The following is a 23,746-nucleotide window of genomic DNA, read 5'->3' as shown; positions in this document are numbered from 1 at the left end:
GCCAAAGCTAATAAATCCATTTAATAGACCTGCCAGCCCAGGCATTGACTGCTGTTCTGCGAGGGCATGTTAATGAGGAATAGTTCAGTAGTAAACAAAGGTTAACAGCGCAAAGTTTCATAATTAAAATAACACAGCTTTGGGAGATGGACAGGAAGGTTAGCAGGTAATGGATCCATTTAACACGACGGCACTTTAATCTTCACATGAAGTTGATTTAACAGTGACTATAACCCGATGTATTTAACAAACAGCCACATAGAATGAACTACTGGAAGATACAATCATCCTAAAATATCCACTTATTTATATTCAGAACATTATTAAAAACATATAGAAATAGTATTTTAGTGAAGTTGCAGTTAATAATTATGTAAAAACAATTCTTCTATGGATATTGCAGCTTGCATAATCCATGTTAGAAATTAAACGCTTATTTATTTATTTTTTACCCTTTTATTCTGTCATTTGGTTTTCAGTCATTTCAAGTGAAAATATCTCATAGATGAAAAAAAAAACAACCTTTAACTGCCTTTATTGGTCAATCGATGAAAATGTATTTTTTTTAAAAAGATCATAAATTAAATATTTCTGATGTTATTTGAAACAATTAATTGAGAAATATCATTAACACTGAAAATACACTAAGAATATCTGAAATGATCTTTGTCTTTATTAGAAATCAGATAATAATTGAACAGAGCATTTGTAGCAAACTGATAAATACACAAATAAATCTTGTAATAAATAAATGTGAGACTAACACTAAATGCTCTAATTTTTTTAATTAATTAATTTTTAAAAAATCATTTCGTGACCTGATTTGAAGCCAATTTAAAACATCTTGCGAGCAAACACCTACATTATAAATAGGAAGTGGACTCTGTTTGTGTGTGTGTCTCGGGCATCACACAAAATCCGTACAGACCTGACTGCTGCAGTTTGATACACTGTAAAAAAAAATCTGTAATTTAATAGAATTTTCACTCTTTATTTTACAAATTTTTCCTGTATTTTTAAGATACAGGAAAATATCAATGAAATGACAAAAATAGACTGTGATTTTACATGTCAAATGTAAAATAACACGAAAAAACTGTATCTGTGAATAACCGTAAAATTTCAATTTTTTAAAAGAAATTTTTTCTTTTTTCACAGAAAAATACAGTTAAAATGCATTTGCAAATGTATCGTAAATTCACAAATATTTCTTTTCTCTTTATGAGATAAACTGTTAATTTAAAGTTTAATACTGTAAAAAAATAAAATAAAATGAGATAAAATTACTGACAATTAACCATTAAAGAAGTATTTGTTCTGTAAGTTTAACAAGACTTAAATGTTAATTGACAAATATCTTGTGTCATTATGGGAGTTTTCACAACAAAAATGTTGAATAAATGTATTTTTGTGAATGTGTAACATGTATAAGCACTGATAAACTGTCCAAATACAGTTTTTATCAGTGGATTCTACAACTGAGTCTCATTGAAAATTATTTATATACATATTTATAGGTAATTTAATTGTTTTAATACATGAAAATGTTCTTTATTAAACATTAAAAAGTCAAAAAATATGCAAAATCTCATGTAAAGTTGGAGCAAAAACTATTTTAATTATGGAACATTACTGTATTTTTATGAGATGGTTATTTTCCATTATTTAACAGCATTTTTTCGGCACCCCTGCTGCCGGAATAATACCGTTTTTTTTTTACTGTTTTTTTTTTTTTTTTTTTTTTTTACAGTGTATACTTATATATTTTTGGTCAAGGAAGAGACTAGTGAAAACGGCAACTTGATAGGACGAATATTTTGGGAGATATTAGTAATTTTGGAATGCAGTAACATTATAATCACGTTGCTATGCCCAGAATCATAGAATCATCATTGAGATGGGTTACCTAGCAACAGATAAACAATAGGGCCACATTGCCATGGTGTCAGATTTCCTGTGCAGAAGCAGACATGCCAGCTGAGAGGTTATTCAACTGAAAATTTTGTTGGAATTTACCAAGAAAGTAAAGAAAGTAAAGAAATGAACTGGATCAGAAGATCTTGAACCGTGGTTCCCCACTGGGTCAGCGCACTAGATATGTGTCATCCTTCAAAGGTTATAATTGTGTTTGTCTTTCGCAAGAAGAAATCAGAGTGTGACCCAGAGGTCCAGCATTTCCACATGATTTCACACAGATCATTATTTGAGGGGTGGCCACGGCTCAGATGGTGGAGCGGGTCGTCCAGTAACCGAAGGGTTGGCGGTTTGAATCCCGCTCTGTCCTAGTCATGTGCTGTTGTGTCCTTGGGCAAGACACTTCATCCCCCTTGCCTCCAGTGCTGCTACTCACACCGGTGTATGAGTGCGTATGAATGTTCGGTGGTGGTGGGAGGGGCCGTAGGCTTCCGTCAGTCTGCCCTAGGACAGCTGTGGATACAGATGTAGTTTACCACCACCAGAGGGAGAATGTGAGAGTGAATGAATGATGGATCCACTGTACGCTCTGAGTATGCGTTCATAGAAAAGAGCTATATAAATCTAATCCACAGGTGTCCAACATGCGGCCCAGAGGCCAAATCTGGCTCGCCAAAGGGTCCAATCCAGCCCGCGGGATGAATTTGTAAAATGCAAAAATTACACTTGAGATTTTAACAATCAGTGGTGTCAAAATCATTTTACTTCAAGTTCCACATACAGACACATACAGTCCAATTAGATTTCAAGTGGGTAAGACCAGTAAAATATTATCATAATAACCAATAAATAATGACAACCCCACATGTTCTCTTTGGTTTTTTTTGGTGTAAAAAAGTAAAATTACATGAAAATGTTTACATTATCAAACTATACTTTTGCAAAAAAATGTGAATAACCTGAACAAATATGAACAAACGGAAATGTCTCAAGAAAAGTAAATGGAATTTTACCAGTATTCTGCCTGTTACTAAATGTTTTGTGTGATGGTAATGAAAGTTGTAATGCACATGTGTAAATGATAAACTGTTAAACTGAGGCCTAATATTGTTAAAATTGCACTTGTTTTTCTTAAGACAATTCAAGTTGTTCATGTTCAGATTTTTAAGGAAACTTTATAGATGTAAACCTGATCATAATATAATTTTACTTTTTTCACTGTAATTATTTTAGTGATCCAGCCCACTGGAGATCAAATTGGGCTGAATGTGGAACTGAACTAAAATGAGTTTGACCCCACTGATCTAATCCATTATCATCATCATTATTATTAAATCACTGGTTTATGTGTATATTTATACTGTGAAAACCTGCAAAAATTAGCCTTGTTTTGGCTCTCTTTTCTAGAAAAGCACTCGGAGAGCGCAGACCTCCGCCAAGGCAGATCAGTGCCCCACCCCCCACCCCCGATCACCACCAAAATTTAATCATTTGTTCTTTGTGCCAGTATCAACATTTCCTGAAATTTTCATTCAAATCCGTCCATAACTTTTTGAGTTATCTTGCACACACACAGACAGACAAACAGACAGACAGACAGACAGACAAACCAATGCCGGCAAAAACAGAACCTCCTTGGTGGAGGTAAAAATCCAAAACTATTAGAACCTAGGATCAAACATAGATGTATGTGTCTTCTGCACTGCCTTTACGTCTTTTCAGTGTTTCTTCTTGTTCCTTCCAGAGAGCGGTACCGTCACCGTCATCGGAGGGAACGTGACAGCGAAGCAGGACGAGCAGGTGCAGTTTCAGTGTGAAACATCTGCCTGGTTTCCGACACCCACGATCAGCTGGACTCGAAACGGTCAAACTGTGAACAGCAGTCTGATCAACACCACCAGCCTGGCCTCGGGGGATTCCTTCAACTCCACCAGCGTCCTCAAGTTCCAGGCTGTCACTAACACCACCGTCACATGTCTGGTGACCATCCCAACACTAACAAACCCAGAATCCAGCTCTGTCCACCTGGTGGTTGGTAAGGTTCTTTTTTTTTTTTTTTTTTTCATTGGACTTTTTTTTTTTTCCCCTTCAAAATTTTATTATTATAATGCCATATACAAAAAAGATCAACAGCAGTCCACAGTAATGAACATAACATGGAAAACATAATGCTCGAGGTGAGGCAGGAAGAAATTAAATATAAATACATAGATAGGTAAATAAATTAAATAAATAAATAAATAAGTAAATAAATAAAGGTAAAAAAAAAATTACAATTTAAATTCGTTACTTAAGGCTTTAGTTTTCACAGCTTTTGAGTTTGTGCAAAAGTTAAGAGTGTCCAAGTAGGATTTTAAGTAGGATTGAAAGACCACAAAGTTGGGTTTCTGTTTGGCAAATTTGCATGCACATGAAATTTTGCAAATAACGAAATGAGATTAAGAATAAACAGTTTCTTAACAGGCAGATCATTAATAAAGTAACCAAATAAAATATATTCGACTGTGAAGTTTAGAGAAATATCCAATTTTCTACTTAAAAAAAAAAAAAAGGATGATATCACACCAAAAAAATTGACTGACGGCACATTCCCAAAACAGATGAGCTAATGTTTCATCAGTATTGTAACAAAATGAGCAAAGAGGGTCGACGTTGATCTTAAACTGAACCAGAGCTGAATTAACTGGAGAACACCTGTGGAACAGTTTCAGAAATACCTCTTGCACCTTATTCGAGATGAAAAATTTCCAAGGTAATAACCATACTTTTTCCCAGTCCACATCAAAATATAAATTATTCCAAAAAAAGATAGAAGCTGGCTTGCATATTGTATCCCTTGGAATCATTTCTCTAATGCATTTATGATTAGTTTTTTTTTTGAGGTTGTTAAGGATTTGGCATCTGAGTTTTCTGTGTTAACACCTGTTTTTCCAAATCTGAATAAAATGGTAGAGTTCAGATGTAAACTAACGTTCTATTCTGTTCTTTAGCAAGTCCTGTATGATTCATGTCTAAGAATTTCACAGTAAACAAGTGAAAATGTTAATAATCCAACGTAAACTAAATGGACAAAAGTATGTGGACATGTTGAATTCAGGTGTTTCTTTTCTAACAGGGGTCTGGGATAAAAAAACAATAACAAATGTCATAATATAGTTTGATATTGGGATAAATATCATTGTATTGGTTAGTTTTGTTTAAATTAAATGAAAATAAATTAAATATTGATGTTTTTATCTCAAATCATCATGAACAGGACATCTTACAGCTGCAGACATGATGTGTCCCAGTATTTTTGTCCATATAGTTTAGAAACATCAATATTTCCTTAAAGTTTAAGGGTAGATTTTTCTTCCTCAGTGAGATGTGAAGAAAGTAGATGGTTAGTTGTGGTAGAAAATTATTATTTACAGTCAGAGCATGAAAAATATTTTAGTTCTAATAAAAGTCATAATAATAAAAAAAAATAAAATAAAAACAATCTTGGCAGAAATTAAGTCAAAACCATCGCTGAGGCATTTTGGAAACAAAGATAATAATTTAAACCAAACTAACCAATGCAATGACATTTATCCCAATATAGAACTATGTTATAACATTAATTATTGTTTTGTGTCCCAGACCCCTGTTAGAAAAGAAACACCTGAATTCAACATGTCCACATACTTTTGTCCATATAGTGTATTTCAACATGAATTAGTCTTTTATTTAAAATACTTGGCGTTACTTTATATTTAGGTCATAGTGCTCACCATTAATCAACTTCTTATTAACATACACATTATTAACATATTAAGTTATTAATGCCTTATTTTGCGTGATTATTTTCTACAAGTGTTTTGCTATAATGATCAGTTTTTCCCGATTAACGTTAAATCGTTGCTCATGAATTAATGTGTTTAGGTACATCTACAGAGTACATTTGTATTTATTGTTAGTTGTAAAATATTCCTATGCAGAATAAGTTATTAAATAAGTTCTTTATAAACAGCTGTACAGAATATTTGAGTATTTCAAGGTATTTATTCACACAGTTGAGTATAACAATGATTTCTTCTTCTTCTTCTTCTTCATCTTCTCCTTCTTCTTCTTCCTCTTCTCCTTCTTCTTCTTCCTCTTCTTCATCTCCTTCTTCCTCTTCTTCATCTCCTTCTTCCTCTTCTTCTTCCTCTTCTTCTTCTCCTTCTTCTTCCTCTTCTTCATCTCCTTCTTCCTCTTCTTCTTCTCCTTCCTCTTCTTCTTCCTCTTCTTCTTCTTCCTCCTCCTCTAGTCCCTAAGCCTCCTGATTGGACGGTATTGATTGCCATAGTGGTGTCGTTTTCAGCCGCCGCTCTGCTGGTTTTACTCATCATCGGCATCATCTTCTGCTACAAACGCAGGAAAGAAAAACGTAAATGCAACATCTCCAATCACTTCACATGTTGAAACAGATGCAAACGATCATGTATACTTACTCATACTGGTGTATACTTACTCATACTGGTGTATACTTACTCATACTGGTGTATACTTACTCATACTGGTGTATACTTACTCATACTGGTGTATACTTACTCATACTCGTGTATACTTACTCATACTGGTGTATACTTACTCATACTGGTGTATACTTACTCATACTGGTGTATACTTACTCATACTCGTGTATACTTACTCATACTCGTTTATACTTACTTTATTTTCTTACATCCATCTCCTCCAGAACCAAACTACCAGGATGAAATGAGGTAAGAAGCTGCTGAAACCATCAATATTTAGTGTGAATTCATGTTCATCCTGCCTCTGTTACATCCTGTTCTTGTATAACAGGGCTGTCAAACTCAATTTAGTTCAAGTTCCACATTCAGCCCAATATGATCTCAAGTGGGCCAGACCAGTAAAATAACAGCATAAGCTATAAATATTAACTACAAAATTTTCTCTGCAAAAAAATAAAAGTGCAGTTTTAACTACATTTACCTCAGCTTCTCATTTACACATGTGCATTACAACTTCTTTATCTATTGTCTTATTTTGCACATACAAGGGGGGGCTGAAAAGTTCATAGCCTGACTGAGAAGGAGGTCTTCCACAGCAATGAAACTGTGCATACATTAAATTCAACCTCTCCTGATACTAATTGCATGGTTTCCTTCCAGATAAACCCAGACTGGATAAATAATTTAGGACTTTGAAAAGTAGTACCAGAGACATTTGGTGAACCATCCGTGGCACCGTGGTCTGATCAAATGTCTGCAGAAAAAGGGATTAGCCCCCCAGGACATTCATGCTAACATGGTTGCTATAGAGGCTGATGCTCCAGCTTTATCAACTGTGCAAAACTGGGAAGAAGAATTCAAGAGGGGGAGGGAGAACGAGGGAGGGGTGAAAAGCAAGCATTTTCATGAAATGTCTGTAGTACTACTGTTCAAAGTCCTAAATTATTTATCCAGTGTGGGTTTATCTGAAAGGAAACCACGCAGTTAGTATCAGGAAAGGTTGAATTTAATGTATGCCAAGTTTCATTGCTGTGCAATAACTCCTTCTTAGTCAGGATATGAACTTTTCAGCCCCCCCCTCGTACATAACACTGATCAAAGTCATAATAAAACAGTAAAAGTGCAGGGAGAGGCAGAAAGCCTTAAAGGGCTTGTTTTAAAGCCTCCACCTTAAAAATACATAAACGTTCTAAAAGTTATGAGACTTCCATTGTCCATACACATTCAGAATTCATTAAAAAAAGAAAGACAATATAAATATATACATATGTATCAATGCAAAATCATAATTGATTTCCTTAAATATTTCTTAAAGGATATCTCTGATGTGCTATTTCCAAGAACATGTGAAAATTGGCTCCACAATTTACCCCCTCTATACCAGTGGTTCCCAACCTTTTTGACTCATGACCCCATTTTAACATCACAAATTTCTGGCGACCCCAGACATTCAAAACAGAGACTTTTTCTTTTGTTGCTAAAATTAATTTGTTTTTGATCATGTAATAGTTTGCTATACTGTGTTACAAATAAACGTTAATTTTAGACACATTTAGTCTATATCAGGGGTGTCAGACTCATTTTGGTTCAGGAGACATATTTAGCCCAATTTGATCTCAAGTGGGCCAGACCAGTAAAATAATGACTAATAATCTATAAATAATGACAAATCCAAGTGTTTCTTCTTGTTTTAATACAAAAAAACCCCTATTAAATTATGAAAATATTTACATTTTACAAAAAAGATGTGAATAACCTGAAAAAACAGAAATTTTATTTGAAAAATTAGTGCAATTTTAACAATATTATGCCTCAACTTATTATTTATACATGTACATTTACACACAATGTTCCATAAACATTTGGTAATAGGCAGAATATTGTTAAAACTTTGGAGTTTGGAACTAAAATTTGAACAATTTCTACAATATTACATTTCTTATTATTAACACAACTCCAGATCACAGTGGATCCATAAATGCACAAAACATTTAGTAACAGGCAGAGTATTGTTCAAATTGCACATTTCGAGTTGTTCATGTCTGTTTTTATTTATGTATTTATTTGCATTTTATTGTGAAAGAATAATTTTGTAAACGTAAATATTTTCACAGTGCAATGTTATTTTTTTCACTTAAATTTTTTCCACATAATTTTTCACAAAGAAAATTTGTAGTTGTCATTATTTATGGGTTATTGTGTTGTTATTTTTTACCGGAAATCACATTGGTCTGTATGTGGAACCTGAACCAAAATGAATTTGACAACCTGGACTGTTCAGGTTCATTTTTGCACTTTCATCCTCTGGGCTGGAATGGACCCTTTGGCCTCCGGGCCGCATGTTTGACACCTGTGGTCTATATATAATGAATATTATTCTGGACAGAGGCAGTAAATCCAGGTGTAGATTACTGCACAAAGTGAGAATTGGATTTTCCTTGGTCAGGATCTGTACAGTCAGTCCAGCTGTGATTTACAAGGAGGACAATTAATACTGAATAAACAAGAACTGAAACTATGAATTATGAAAGAGCTGCAGCATCTGAAACTGACCACAATGAACATTTGACAGATAAACAGAACCACAGTGCTGCAGTTTCACACTCACAGTTTATCTTTTATGGATTGGGATTGTCTGTCTCAATTCACTATGTATTTTTTAGTAGTGCATTTTTATTTTTGTTTCTATCAATTACTATAAATTTTAGGTGACCCCCATTTGAATGCCAGGCGACCCCACATGGGGTCCCGACACCAAGGTTGAAAAACACTGCTCTATACCTAACACAAAACTGAGCTCTTGATGTGACACATTTAGGCAAATGTTTGTTTATGTTGATTTTGACAAGTAATGTATCTATGAACTACAGCACTGGTTGCAAAATACAAAATGAAATGTTTAGGCAAGGTACTTTGATTTTACTGAATTTTATACATAAACATTTGGTAGATACTAATGTAAAAAATATTAAGTAAATTTGGTTTGAAGAATAAATTAGCAGAAGAGGTCAGTGGCTTAGAATGGGTTGCAGTTCGAACGAAGCGCTTTTGTAAGATCAATATTTTATTTAAAGTTGATGGGAAAGTGCTTGAACACATTATATTACAATACAACAGATATGGATAAATTCAACTGTAATATAAAGCAAGTGTACATTTTAAATCAACATGATGACTAACTTTTGTTCTAATGCCAAGTGGGCTGCACTGTAAAAAAAAAAAAGAAAAAAAAAAAAGAAGTAATTTAACAGAATTTTCACTGTTTATTTTACAGATTTTTCCTGTATATTTAAGATACAGGAAAATATCAATGAAATTAGAAAAATAGACTGATTTTACATGGCAAATGTAAATTAACATGAAAAAACTATAACTGTGAATAACCAAAAAATTTCAATTTTTTTAAAAGAATTTTTTTCTTTTTTCACCGAAAAATAGTTAAAATACATTTGCAAATGTATCGGAATTTCACAAATATTTCCTTTGTATTTATGAGATTAAACTGTTAATTTAAAGTTTAGTATTTTAAAAAAAAATACTAAAACCAGATAAAATTACAGACAATTAACTGTAAAAGAAGTATTTGTTCTGGAAGTTTAAGAAGACTTGTTTGTTAATTGACAAATATCTTGTGTAATTACAGGAGGTTTCACAACAAAAATGTTGAATAAATGTATTTTTGTGAATGTATAACATGTATAAGCACTGATAAACTGTGCGAATACAGTTTTATCAGTGGATTGGACAACTGAGTCTCACTGAAAATTATTTATATATATATTTATAGGTAATTTGATTGTTTTAATACATGAAAATATTCTTTATTAAACATTAAAAATAAAAAAAAAATATGCCAAATCTTATGTAAAGTTAGGGTAAAAAACTGTATTTTAATTATGGAAAATTACAATATTTTTATGAGATGGTAATTATCCGTTATTTAACAGTATTTTTTCGGCACCCCAGCTGCCAGAATATTAGCATTTTTTTTAAATGTTTTTTTTTGTTGTTTTTTTTTTACAGTGTATCTCAGGGGTGCCCAATCCTGGTCCTGGAGAGCTACTATCCTACATGTTTTAGATGTTTCCCTCTTTTGCACACCTGACGGTCATTATCAGGCTTCTGCAGAGCTTGATGATAGGCTTATCCTTTGAATCAGGTGTGTTGGAAGAGGGATACATCTAAAACATGCAGGATAGTAGCTCTCCAGGACCAGGACTGGACACCCCTGGTGTATATGTTTGACACCCCTGCTGAATAAGATGCTTTGACACTGTTTTTCATTCCTGTAGTAAAAGAGTGAGGACACAAAGCCAGTTAAGTGCCGGTCCAGCAGGAACCAAACAGGGTCAAGTCAATGCCGGATACGTGATCGACCCACAAACAAGTAGGACTCATGAAGGCCTGGATTTTAATGACATCTGTCTAGAAACGCCATTCGGTGTCATAAAAGCGTCTTCTGTTTGCAGGCGCTGCTCCCAGTGAACACAACGACAGTGGATTTTTCCAGACAAATGGATCCAATCCGGTCGAGGTGAGTCCAGTCCGGATGAGTTTAATGAAACCCAGAATCAAAACACGACTCAAGAGGCTGCACAGAAAAAATAAAATGACATTAGAAACATATACAGAGCAAGGTTATAATAGTTTTGGATTTTTCATTATAGTTTATTTTTATTTAGTTTTGACTTTTTTTTCTCTAATTCAGTTACTTTAAATTCGTTTTTAGAGCAGGTTTGCTAGTTTTTATTAGTTTTTGTTATTTACTAAATGCTTAGTTTTAGTTTATTTTTAGGTTGTGTTTTTTTCATATCTTTTCTCTTCTTCTCCGTCGTATTCAAATAAATCCCAGACAGGACTCTGCTGCTTTCTCCCAACTTCAGTCTCCATGTTTCCAGGTAGAGTGGAGACGAAAACCTGACTCTAAACGACAAGTGACGAGAAGTGACGGACCGTTAAATATCATATGGTGCTGCTAGCTAAAATTGCTAGAATGAAATAAATCACTTTCGTATCAGTTCGACGTTGACAAAAATGAAAATGAAGGGAATTTTGTCCATAATTTCTATACGTTTTAGTTAGCTTTGTAAGCACACAATACAGTTTCAGTTAGTTATCATTTTTTTCTTTTTAATTATAGTTTTTATTTATTTCAGTTAACGAAAATGTTTTTACAATTCTAGTTTTCGTCATTTTGTTAGTTTTCTTTAACGATAATAATCTTGATACAGAGATGAATGGGTCACTAGTGATGTCAAGTGGATTCAAAGTTGGGAGGTTCTCTATCAAACACTGAGTTTTATTTATTTATAGATCATTAAAACTTTCATATATTACCTTATCTTTTTTTAACACACCCAAATCCTTTTATTTCAACTACCACCTGTTTGTGTCATTTTAGGAACTGTAGTTTGGCTCATTGTGCAGATTTCATCAATCAAGTTTTTTTTAATATATATATATCTTTGGCATAAAGTCAGAATACTAACAACAATTTGATTTTTAACGCTTTAATTCTACATAAAACAGCCATAAAGTCCCACAGTCTAATCCACTATATGGACAAAAGTATGTGGACATGTTGAATTCAGGTGTTTCTTCTCTAACGGGTCTGGGATACAAAACACTAATGACAAATGTTATAATTGAGTTTTATACTGGGATAAATATCATTAAGAAATATTGATGTTTTTATCTCAAATTAATATGAAGAGGACATCTTACAGCTGTAGTCATGATGTGTCCCAATATTTATGTCCATATAGTTTATAAACATCAATATTTCCTTAAAGTTTAATGGGAGATTTTTATAATTGAGTAACATGTGAAAGGATGTGGACTCTGTGGTTCAGATCTGGACTCTGTGGCTCAGGTCTGGACTCTGTGGCTCAGGTCTAGACTCTGTGGTTCAGGTCTGGACTCTGTGGTTCAGGTCTGGACTCTGCGGTTCAGGTCTGGACTCTGCGGCTCAGGTCTAGACTCTGTGGTTCAGGTCTGGACTCTGTGGTTCAGGTCTGGACTCTGTGGCTCAGATCTGGACTCTGTGGTTCAGGTCTGGACTCTGTGGTTCAGGTCTAGACTCTGTGGTTCAGGTCTAGACTCTGTGGTTCAGGTCTAGACTCTGCGGCTCAGGTCTGGACTCTATGGCTCAGGTCTGGACTCTGTGGTTCAGGTCTGGACTCTGTGGTTCAGGTCTAGACTCTGTGGTTCAGGTCTAGACTCTGTGGTTCAGGTCTGGACTCTATGGCTCAGGTCTGGACTCTATGGCTCAGGTCTGGACTCTGTGGTTCAGGTCTAGACTCTGTGGTTCAGGTCTAGACTCTGTGGTTCAGGTCTGGACTCTGTGGTTCAGGTCTAGACTCTGCGGCTCAGGTCTGGACTCTATGGCTCAGGTCTAGACTCTGTGGTTCAGGTCTAGACTCTGTGGTTCAGGTCTGGACTCTATGGCTCAGGTCTGGACTCTGTGGTTCAGGTCTGGACTCTGTGGTTCAGGTCTAGACTCTGCGGCTCAGGTCTGGACTCTATGGCTCAGGTCTAGACTCTGTGGTTCAGGTCTAGACTCTGTGGTTCAGGTCTGGACTCTATGGCTCAGGTCTGGACTCTGTGGTTCAGGTCTGGACTCTATGGTCCAGGTCTAGACTCATATTTCATATTTTATGGCGTTCACACTGTAGGTCGTCATGTTTGTTTGTACGACACAGTTATAAATAAAATAAAATAAGGAGCTCATTTGTAGGAGAACGTTTGTTCTCTGTTTCTTCACCTCTCCATTCTTTTCCATCCTAATAAAAGCAGAATATGGGTTTTATAGATGCTTAGTGGATCAGTGTGAAACTCTGCAGAGTGGAACATACATGTGAACATAAATCAGGCCTGTGGTGTTTATGACTCATGCACCTGTGGGAGGCAGGAGGAAGTCCGTTATAAATCACAGACTGAGGCAAATTAAACACAAACCTCATCATCCATGTGAATTTATTACCTTTAATTATGAATATTATTTATTAGGCCTGGAGTGCAGAAATAATTAGACAGGTTGTTATTCCACTAATGTATGTAATGTATGAGTTATATCAAAAAGGATTAAAAAAGGTCATTTGAGTGGGATAATTACACTGTAAAAAAATCTGTAATTTAACAGAATTTTCACTGTTTATTTCACAGATTTTTCCTGTATTTTTAAGATACAGGGAAATATCAACGAAATGACAAAAATAGGCTGTGATTTTACATGTCAAATGGAAAATAACATGAAAAAGCTGTAACTGTGAATAACCAAAAAATTTCTATTTTTTTAAAAGAATTTTTTTTCTTTTTTCACAGAAAAATACAGTTAAAAAACATTTGCAAATGTATCATAATTTCACAAATATTTCTTTTCTATTTTTGAGATTAAACTGTTAATTTAAAGTTTAATACTGTAAAAAAAAAAAAAAATAATAAAATGAGATAAAATTACTGACAATTAACCATAAAAGAAGTATTTGTTCTGTCAGTTGAACCAGACTTGTTTGTTAATTGACAAATATCTTGTGTAATTACAGGAGGTTTCGCAACAAAAATGTTGAATAAATGTATTTTTGTGAATGTGTAACATGTATAAGCACTAATAAACTGTCCAAATACAGTTTTTATCAGTGGATTGGACAACTGAGTCTCACTGAAAATTATTTATATTTATATTTATAGGTCATTTGATTGTTTTAATACATGAAAATATTCTTTATTAAACATTAAAAAATAAAAAAATATGCAAAATCTCATGTAAAGTTAGAGCAAAAAAACTGTGTTTTAATTATAGAAAATTACCATATTTTTATGAGATGGTTATTTTCCGTTATTCAACAGTATTTTTTCGGCACCCCAGCTGCTGGAATAATACCATTTTTTTACGAGGTTTTTTTTTTTTCTTTTTTACAGTGTGTTGTATTTTAGCTGCATTCTTTTAGCTATATTTTATTGTTATCCTTTCACTTCTAGATTTCTGTCATTGGAAACAGTAACTGGAATGAAAACGACTACAACAACGTGGACGAGTCCGGTTTCGTCAAACACAGACACGTCACCATCGTCTAAAGAAACATTTGGACAAAATGATGAGTAGATGAGTTTTGAACAAATGTATATAGTGAAGTTTTTTATGTTTAGTGTACAGAGATTATATATGTCTGTGAAGAACATGAATGTACAGTTTAATATTCATCTGTTTTAAGTGTTTTTTTTTTTTTTTTTAAAGTGAAATAAATAAATAAATAAATATAAAAATTCCTCAAAACTTTGAACAAAGTTTGTCCCAGGGGAAAATAAATTTTGAAAAAGTAGTTTTGGAGAAGAAGATTGTTGAAATCTAGACACTGGTGACCTTGAGTTTGACCTTTCAGTGACACTCAAGGTCAAAGGTCATGGATCCAAATGAAAGTCCATATATGACTTCCTATCAGTTCTCAAGAATGACTATATTGATATCTGTAACCATTTACATGTTATAAACCAAAAGGCACATTTTTGATATTTGAAAAATTCTTTTAAAAAATGCAAAAATCTAAATTTCTCAAAACTGTGATGAACCTTTGTCGTCTTGTCCCAGTGAAGCTACATAAAAAATCTGAAATGAATCCAACCAGTAGTTTCGTCAACAAAGATGACAACAACAACAAAGACGACGCCTTCACAGCTCATTGTCTATTGGTGGATGAGATGAAAACATAATTTATTCGATTGGTTTTGGGTTTTCTGCATGGTTCCAGGTTTTATGTAAAGTATAAACCACAGCAGAGGAACAAACACCAAACACCTCCAACACCTCGAGGAAGGAGCTGTGCCTTTCTGGTCTCGGGAGAGGGGTGGTGTGGACGTCTGTGATTTCCCAGTGGTCAAGTGGAAATTAAAATGAAGGATGATGGGAGTTACAGTGGGATGATGAGTTTTCTATTTCTATTTTTGTTGACTTTGCTCCTTTTACTTTCCAGCAGGAATGTCAAACACAAGACCTTGGCTGAAGTTGGGTTGTTTGTGTAGAAAAACAGAGGAAATTCAGAAGACTGGGGGAACTTTTCAGTCCAGAGTATGGCGATATGAAACCTCTGTGGGCCATGATGAGAGGGACAGGTATATATAGATGTGCAGAAAATGAAAAAGAACAAAAACAAATGGATGTAGAAGATTTAATGACATACCGACATCAGATACAGTTGGTCTGTAAAGGTTGGTGCACGTAGACAATGATGACAGGCTGTGTTAAAAGAAAAGAAAAAATGATCTGAACCGAATAGAAGTAAAATATGAAACTTGTCTTAGACTGTCAGGTGTGAAATGCCACGAGTGTTGATTATATTATTTATTATAAATAAAATATATAAGGACAACCCATCCATCCAACCGACCGAGCACCTGACCAGCCAACCATCCATCCACCAACCACCAAACCAACCAACCAACCGATCACCTGACCAACCAACCACTCAACTGACCAACCGACCAAACAACCACCCAACTGACCAACCAACCAACCATCCATCCATCCATCCATCCATCCATCCACCCACCCAACCAACAAATCTACCTACGGGTATAAATAAAGTAACCTTGACCTTGAACCACCTGAGCACCCGACCAACCAACCAACCAACCAAACAAACAAACAAACAAACACACAACCACCCGACCATCCATCCATCCATCCATCCACCCATCCATCCATCCATCCATTCATCCACCAACCACCCAATCGACCACCTGAGCACCCGATCAACCAACTGACCAACCGACCGACTGACCAACCAACCAACCAATCAATCACCTGACCACCTGACCAACCAACCACTCAACTGACCAACCAACCAACAAACCAGCCACCCGACCAACTGACCGACCAAACAAACAAAACAAACAAACAAACAACCGATCTACCAAGCAACTAACCAACCAACCAACTACTCTCACACCTACTGTTGATTCCATCCATCTGATCGACGGACCAACAAACAGACTAAGGGGGGAGGCTGGAGACCCTGGACAGAACCCAAACAGGCTGAGTTTTCTTCTTGAGTGAGAGCTGAAGAAACCAGATGGTAACTTCTGATAAAAAATTGTTATTTATGATCAGAACATGTGAAATATTGCTCAAATCTAGAGGCACAACATATAAAACCATAAAAATATTTTTTTAAAAAGTCAGTGCCAGGTAAAATTAAAAACAAATCCTGATGCATTTTGTTTTAGATAATTAAAATTAACCTTAAAGGCAAAACAAAAACATTTATCACATTATAAAGTTATGTGGTGACATTTTTCATTATGGTTTTGTAGCTCCGCCTCCTTTTAGGAGTGACACACCTGAGTTCAATGTGTCCAGATACTTTTGTCCATATCCACGTAAAATAAACTGGAAACACTGGCCCTTTAAACGCATCACAACCTCATTCAGATGTCAGATTTACACCTGTGGTTCTTTATTATCAGTCAAACACCAGATGTGATCGTCCCTACAAACATTTTTTACATGAAACATTAATATTGGACTGATCTGAGGACACGTCCCACTGGGGGACGCTTTCACCCCAGTCCTGACATTGAACCGTCTAATTATGAACTCATTATGGACTCGCTGCATCATAAAAGTCCTATTTTTAAGTGACAAAAATACTAAAAATAACCACAATATTTCAGGATCACACACACACACACACACACACACAATAGCACAGTAACTCTTAGTTTTATGACAAAACAGGTCAGAAAAATGTTCCGTTTAAGCTTTTAAGTTTAAGTTTTCTGTCCCATTTTACCTGAATGCATCATGTCATCACTTTCACATGTTTTTTTTTTTTTTTTATTATTCTGTCATATTTGGTGGTGATTATATTTGAGTTAAACCAGGAAAACATTTGCTTTTGCCTACTTTTATCAAATTCTTGCATGTTTCCTGCTTCTGTCTTGACTTCTATAATCATCTGTTGCTTGAATTTGTTGTTGCCTTAGATCAGGGGTGTCAAACATTCGGCTCATGGGCCAAAACCGGCCCGCCAAAGGGTCCAGTTCAACACATGGGATGAATGTGTGAAATGCAAACATTACATGGAAGATATTAAGTAAGTAAGTACATTTTATTTATACAGCACTTTCCACAGATAAAATCACAAAGTGCTTTACAGTTTAGAATAAAATGTTAGTAAAAGCTTACAATAAAATAAAATAAAATGTCATACATACACCAGGACTACCACCACCACCAGGATTAACAATCAAGGATTTTAAAACAATTTTAGTTCAGGTTTCACATACAGACCAATATGATCTAAAGCGGCTCTTGTTTTAGTGTAAAAAAGTAAAATTACACTTAAAAGTGTAATTACAGTTAAAACTTTGTAGGTAAAATAACAATTTCTACAATATTATGAATCATGTTATTAATATTAATATTGTTAGTGGCCGGTTGATGGGTTTATTATTTTAGATTTTTCTTCTTTTTTTGTTTTTATTTATTTTTGGTTTCTGTTGGATTTTCTTCCCATTTTGTTGTATTGTTGCCACACCCCCTTTTTGGAGATAATGAGGCTGATTGGCTCACACCTGGTTTGCCACACAGAGCAGAGCAGGACTGTGCTGAACAGAGAAGTGAGGTGAGCACAAAGAACATTTGAGTTTGATTTGTTTGACACATTATTTTGAACAAATATCAAGCTTGATAGTCGTGGAATGGTTTGTTTTTTTTGTTGTTTTTTTTGTCAGAGTGCAGTTTGGTTCCCATACCTGTTGCTATTCACTGGATGACTGAGGAGTTTGCACCTTTGGTAGGAGGAGCAAGGTATGTGGTAATTAACTGTAGTGGCATGTTTTGTTCTTTTGTTTGAAATATGTGTGTATTAAATTGCAGTTTTAATTATGAGTAATATGTCTTGTTTGTTTGTAATAATGTCTGTGCTTTTGAAGAAAATGTAACTTAAGTAAACTTTGCAAAATAACTTATGTACAAAGGTTTGTGTTTTAGTTTCATGGTACTCGATGAAATTTGTACCAGTTGAACTCTACGCTGTTTCATTGATGCCAAGGGCTGCTATAAATATGAATATTAAAATATTTTATTTTGCAGTTTTCAGTTATGTCAAAACACAAAAACAAAGGCTCATATGTGTGTAGCAACTAATTAATTAGTTAACTAGCCAGTCCTTACTTTAATGAAGTGGGCAGAGGACAGTCTCTGGTACACAGATATAATCCTTAGTCCAGTTTAACTTCCTCCAAGTGTGTGAGAAACAGAGTCCAAGCACTTGACAAAGTGTCCACAGAACATGTCCTCAAAGACCTGAACTTCTGTTTTAATCTGTTTTAATGACAACATACCAGTGACCCACATTTAAACAGGAGGAGGATTTGGACACTTCCATTCTTTTAACATCAGCCTTTTAGTGATTATCCTTCTGAGTTCCAGTGGACGCTGTAGTGTTGCAGGTATATTCCCGACAGTCTGAGAACATGAATCAGCTTCTTATTAACACAACGTACAGATCAGAGGATCTACAAATACACAAAACATTTAGTAACAGGCAGAATATTGGTACAATTACACTTAAAATTTTCTTTACACATTTCAGGTTGTTCATATTTGTTCAGTTTATTCACATTTTATTGTTAAAGGATATTTTGGAAATGTAAATATTTTCATAATGTAATATTCTTTTCACATTAAACCAACAAGAAAATTTGCAGTTGTCATTATTTGTAGGTTTTTACCTCCACCAGGAGGTGTGGTGATCACTTGCTTTGCGTGTTTGTTTGTTTGTTTGTTAGCAAGATAACTCAAAAAGTTACAAACGGATTTTCATGAATTTTTCAGGAAATGTTGATACTGGCACAAGAAAGAAATGATTAAAATTTGGTGATGATCGGGGGGGGCAGATCTGTCTTGGCGGAGGTCTGCACTCTTAGTGCTTTTCTAGTTATAATCGTATTTTATTTTAGATCATATTAGTCTGGATGTGGCTTGTGGTGGATCACTTACCACCACAACCTTGTGTGAGTAGTTTTTGTTTTTACCTCCACCAAGGAGGTTCTGTTTTTGCTGGCGTTGATTTGTTTGTCTGTCTGTCTGTGTGTGTGCAAGATAACTCAAAAAGTTATGGATGGATTTGGATGAAATTTTCAGGAAATGTTAATACTGGCACAAAGAAGAAATGATTACATTTTGGTGGTGATGGGGGATGGGGGGGCCCATGGGGGGGGCCCACTGATCGGACTTGGCGGAGGTCTGCGCTCTCCGAGTGCTTCTAGTTTCATGAGTTTTTGTTTCTTAAGTTACAGTTAATAATTACATCACACGGTTTAGTTTAAGTGTTTTATTTAAACACGCTAATTTGGGTGCAACACTTATTAGTTGATGTTTGAATGATTTACTTACATTTGTTCTTGAGTTGCCAGACAAAGGACCAAACTGATGGGCTTGGCTCCCATTTAAGCAGCTGGAAGGGGTGGGGGGGCAGTGTTTGTTTCTTTGTGTTAATTTAGTTGCTTAACGCTTGGTTTAAATCCTGTTTATTTCACACAGTTAGTATTTTGTGTCTAGTTATGATTATTTGTTTTTAATGTTACTTTGACTAAATTGATGATTTGGTTTAATTTCTTAGTGTAATGCCTCCTCCTTGTGTTTGGTTTGGGTCAGTCCTCTTCTATTTAAGCCCACCTTGGCTCTTTGTCTGGTTTAGGTCTGGTTTTGTTCTGTTGCAGTTTGGTTTAGTTGACCTCAGTTGGGCCCGTCTGTGCTCATTTTGTAAAGTGACATTTTTTGGAGCTTTTGTTGAGCATTTCTCTAACTTGGGTGCGCCTTTTAGGCACACTTTGCACTTTGTGTAAAAAAAAAAAAAATCATATTATTTTTCACAATTTAAATAAGGTTAGAATTCAAAAGTTGTTCATTTTTGCATGATCTTTAAAATTCTGTCCACCAACTCAAATGTGCACATTGTAAACAAAAGAAAATGACCAGACTAGCATCTGTCTGCCAAGTGTGTATAAAAATGCACGATTTCTTCCATTTGATCTGTATGATTAGGGCTGACCTGGATTTACAAAAATAAAATCAAATTAGAGCAGAAAAATAAATCAATATATAATATTTAATAGTTTGATTTATAGGTGTGCATTTTGCGCACACTTGGTGACAGATGCTAGTATTTTTGAACATTTGACCTAGCGCCAAAAATAATAATGCAAATTAACCGATGTTGGAGTTAATCACTGACATATGCCAGGATGAAAAAATCAAATATGTGATCCACTTTTTATGTAGTGTATTTAAAAAAAAAATAAAAAATTTGGTGTTTTTTGCATCCAAAAAAATGGTTTGTTTACATTACAAACATGGCCTTTAAAGGGTTAAAAAATGTGACAGTTATTCAGTATTTGGTATTTTTATTTACGGCTCAAGTTGATGAAATGGAAAAAAAAGTGTAAAAGAATGAAAAACAAACTGTATGAAAATTTTTTTGACATTATTCCACAAGTGTGCGAAAAAGGTACACTTGGTGCTTAGTAAGGACCTTACTGGACGGGATACCAGAGGGTTAAATGATCATTTTTCCTCATTTGACCACCTTCGTCCTGGTCTTTATGTTTGGTCCTCTGCATGACTCCTCAGCTAAAGTCAGTTTGACGCCCACTATCACATACCTTCATATTCAAAGGTAAATCCTCTGTATGCCGTTTCCAGGTGTAGATCCCTCTGGCTCTTCTTCAGATATCCTTCTCATCTTCTGCGTTCTCCGTTACGGCTGATGAACTTTAGGTGAAGTCTGGCCGTCAGCGGCGTTCCCACAGAATGGACAGACCTCAGATGACCTTTACGCTGCCTCACATTCAGCTGCAGTGGTTGGAGTCCATGTGCAGGTAGGCAGCGTCTGTGCCTCAGGAGCAGAGTCTTCCACTGTGGATCAATGATGTGATGAGGTGTTCACTGTAGTGTCAGTATCCAGGCGGGGGGGGGGGGGGGGGGGGGGGGGGGGGGGGGGGTCATTATGTTTCTAATTAGGTTTAAAGACTCCAGATGTGTGGGACGTTTGTGTTCGTTCAGTGACTTTAACTCAGGAGTCCAACATATGGTCCGTGGGCCAAAACTGGACCGCCAAAGGGTTCAGTCAGGTCTGTGATATGAACTTGTAAACGCACAAATGGTTTTGTGCAAAAAAATAACAGGAAATTATGAAGATATTTACATTTACAAACTATCCAAAGAAAAAAGATGTGAATATGAAGAAAGAACTTCGACTCAACCTCAACTAATCATTTATACATGTATCTTATCGTATCTTATCGTATCTTGTCTTGTCTTATTTTCCTTACCTCACCTTAACTTATCTTCCTTGCCTTATCTTCCTTACCTTATCTTATCTTATTTTCCGTACCTCACCTTACCTTATCTTCCTTATCTTATGTTATCTTATCTCATCTTCCTTACCCTATCTTCCTTGCCTTATCTTCCTTACCTTACCTTATCTTCCTTATCTTATCTTGTCTTATCTTCCTTACCTTACCTTATCTTCCTTACCCTATCTTCCTTACCTTATCTTCCTTACCTTATTTTCCTCATCTTATCTACCTTACCTTATCTTCCTTATCTTATCTTGTCTTATCTTATTTTCCGTACCTCACCTTACCTTATCTTATCTTCCTTACCTTATCTTACCTTATCTTCCTTATCTTATCTTCCTTACCTTACCCTATCTTCCTTACCCTATCTTCCTTACCTTATTTTCCTCATCTTATCTTCCTTACCTTACCTTATCTTCCTTATCTTATCTTGTCTTATCTTATTTTCCATACCTCACCTTACCTTATCTTATCTTCCTTATCTTATCTTCCTTACCTCACCTTATCTTCCTTATCTTGTCTTATTTTCCTTACCTCACCTTATCTTATCTTCCTTACCTTATCTTCCTTACCTTATTTTCCTCATCTTATCTACCTTGCCTTACCTTATCTTCCTTATCTTATCTTATTTTCCGTACCTCACCTTACCTTATCTTATCTTCCTTACCTTGTCTTGTCTTATCTTCCTTACCTTATCTTGTCTTATCTTATTTTCCATACCTTACCTTATCTTATCTTCCTTATCTTATGTTATCTCATCTTCCTTACCCTATCTTCCTTGCCTTATCTTCCTTACCTTACCTTATCTTCCTTACCTCATCTTACCTTATCTTCCTTATCTTATCTTCCGTACCTTACCCATATCTTCCTTCCCTTATCTTCCTTCCCTTATTTTCCTCATCTTATCTTCCTTACCTTATCTTCCTTATCTTATCTTGTCTTATTTTCCTTACCTCACCTTATCTTGTCTTCCTTACCTTACCTTATCTTCCTTACCTTTTCTTATCTTTTCTTCCTTATCTTATCTTATCTTATCGTAATGTTGTTAAAATTGCAATTAATTTTCTTTTCTTTAATTTCAGGTTTTTCACATTTTATTCACGTTCACATTTTAATCATATTTTTTTGCACCAAAACAAAGAGAACAATTTGGAGTCGTCATAATTTATTGGCATAATGTAATATAATAAATTTTTTTTAATTTTTACTTTAAACCAATCATAATTTATAGGTTTTTATGCTTTTATTTTTTACTATAAATCGTATTGTTTTGTATGTGGAACCTGAAATAACAGCAGTTCGACACCACTGACCGTTAACATCTTCTGTGTAATTTTTGCGCTTTGCTAAATCATCCCACGGGCCGGACTGGACCCTTTGGCAAGCCGGTTTTGGTCCACGGACCGTGTGTTGGACACCCCTGCATTAGACGGATAATGGGTTGTTTTAGTGCTTGGATGTTGTTCAGGAACGGTGGACAGTTTCTGTTTGTCTGGACGTTTGGAGACGCTTGAACCTGCAGAGGATCCTTAAAGTCTGGGAAACCCGAAACCAAATCCTATTACCTGCTCTGTTTATATTTCCACTGGAGAAATCCCATTAGAGCCAGTCACGTCGAGATGTATGAGTTTAATATAAGCTCGGATTTCAACAGCGTCCCTTTGTCTTCTCTCTCGTAGATGAATAACCCTGTTTTATGTTCGTCACAGTCAAAGCCGGCAGTATTACAAGTTATTTTTATTCTCTTGTGTCTGTTTTTTTTTTTTTGTGTGTGTACGCTGTAAACACGTCCCACTTTGGCTCTAACTAGACATAATTACTTAAGCAGCAGGTTGGCAGAGCCTGAAAGTGTTAATGAAGAGAACTAATAAAATGAATGAATAGAGCCGTGCTAATGACTATTGATAAGCCATATATAGTACAGGCTGGTCGAGTCATGCTGGCTTTCAGGGCCCTTCCCTCAGCACTTTTACATTACATAAGGAATCTCTAAC

The 23,746-nt window shown here is 35.2% G+C and overlaps 1 protein-coding gene across 1 annotated transcript in view; it reads left to right on the top strand.

Moving 5' to 3' along the window:
* igsf5a (immunoglobulin superfamily, member 5a) overlaps window positions 1–14,605 on the top strand; it is a 39,814-nt gene extending 25,209 nt beyond the window's left edge. Inside the window, exons 4-9 of the mRNA XM_030153574.1 lie at window positions 3,659–3,949; window positions 6,185–6,304; window positions 6,617–6,641; window positions 10,685–10,779; window positions 10,862–10,926; window positions 14,373–14,605. Coding sequence (XP_030009434.1) covers window positions 3,659–3,949; window positions 6,185–6,304; window positions 6,617–6,641; window positions 10,685–10,779; window positions 10,862–10,926; window positions 14,373–14,468 — 692 coding nt within the window. The 3' untranslated portion in view covers window positions 14,469–14,605. The remainder of the gene's footprint in view (window positions 1–3,658; window positions 3,950–6,184; window positions 6,305–6,616; window positions 6,642–10,684; window positions 10,780–10,861; window positions 10,927–14,372) is intronic.
* The last annotated feature ends 9,141 nt before the right edge of the window (window positions 14,606–23,746 follow it).

Source organism: Sphaeramia orbicularis, chromosome 14, assembly GCF_902148855.1.
Source record: "Sphaeramia orbicularis chromosome 14, fSphaOr1.1, whole genome shotgun sequence".
Taxonomy (NCBI): Eukaryota; Metazoa; Chordata; class Actinopteri; order Kurtiformes; family Apogonidae; genus Sphaeramia; species Sphaeramia orbicularis.
Note: the sequence above shows the minus strand (reverse complement) of the source record. Positions and strands in the feature narration are given on the sequence as shown.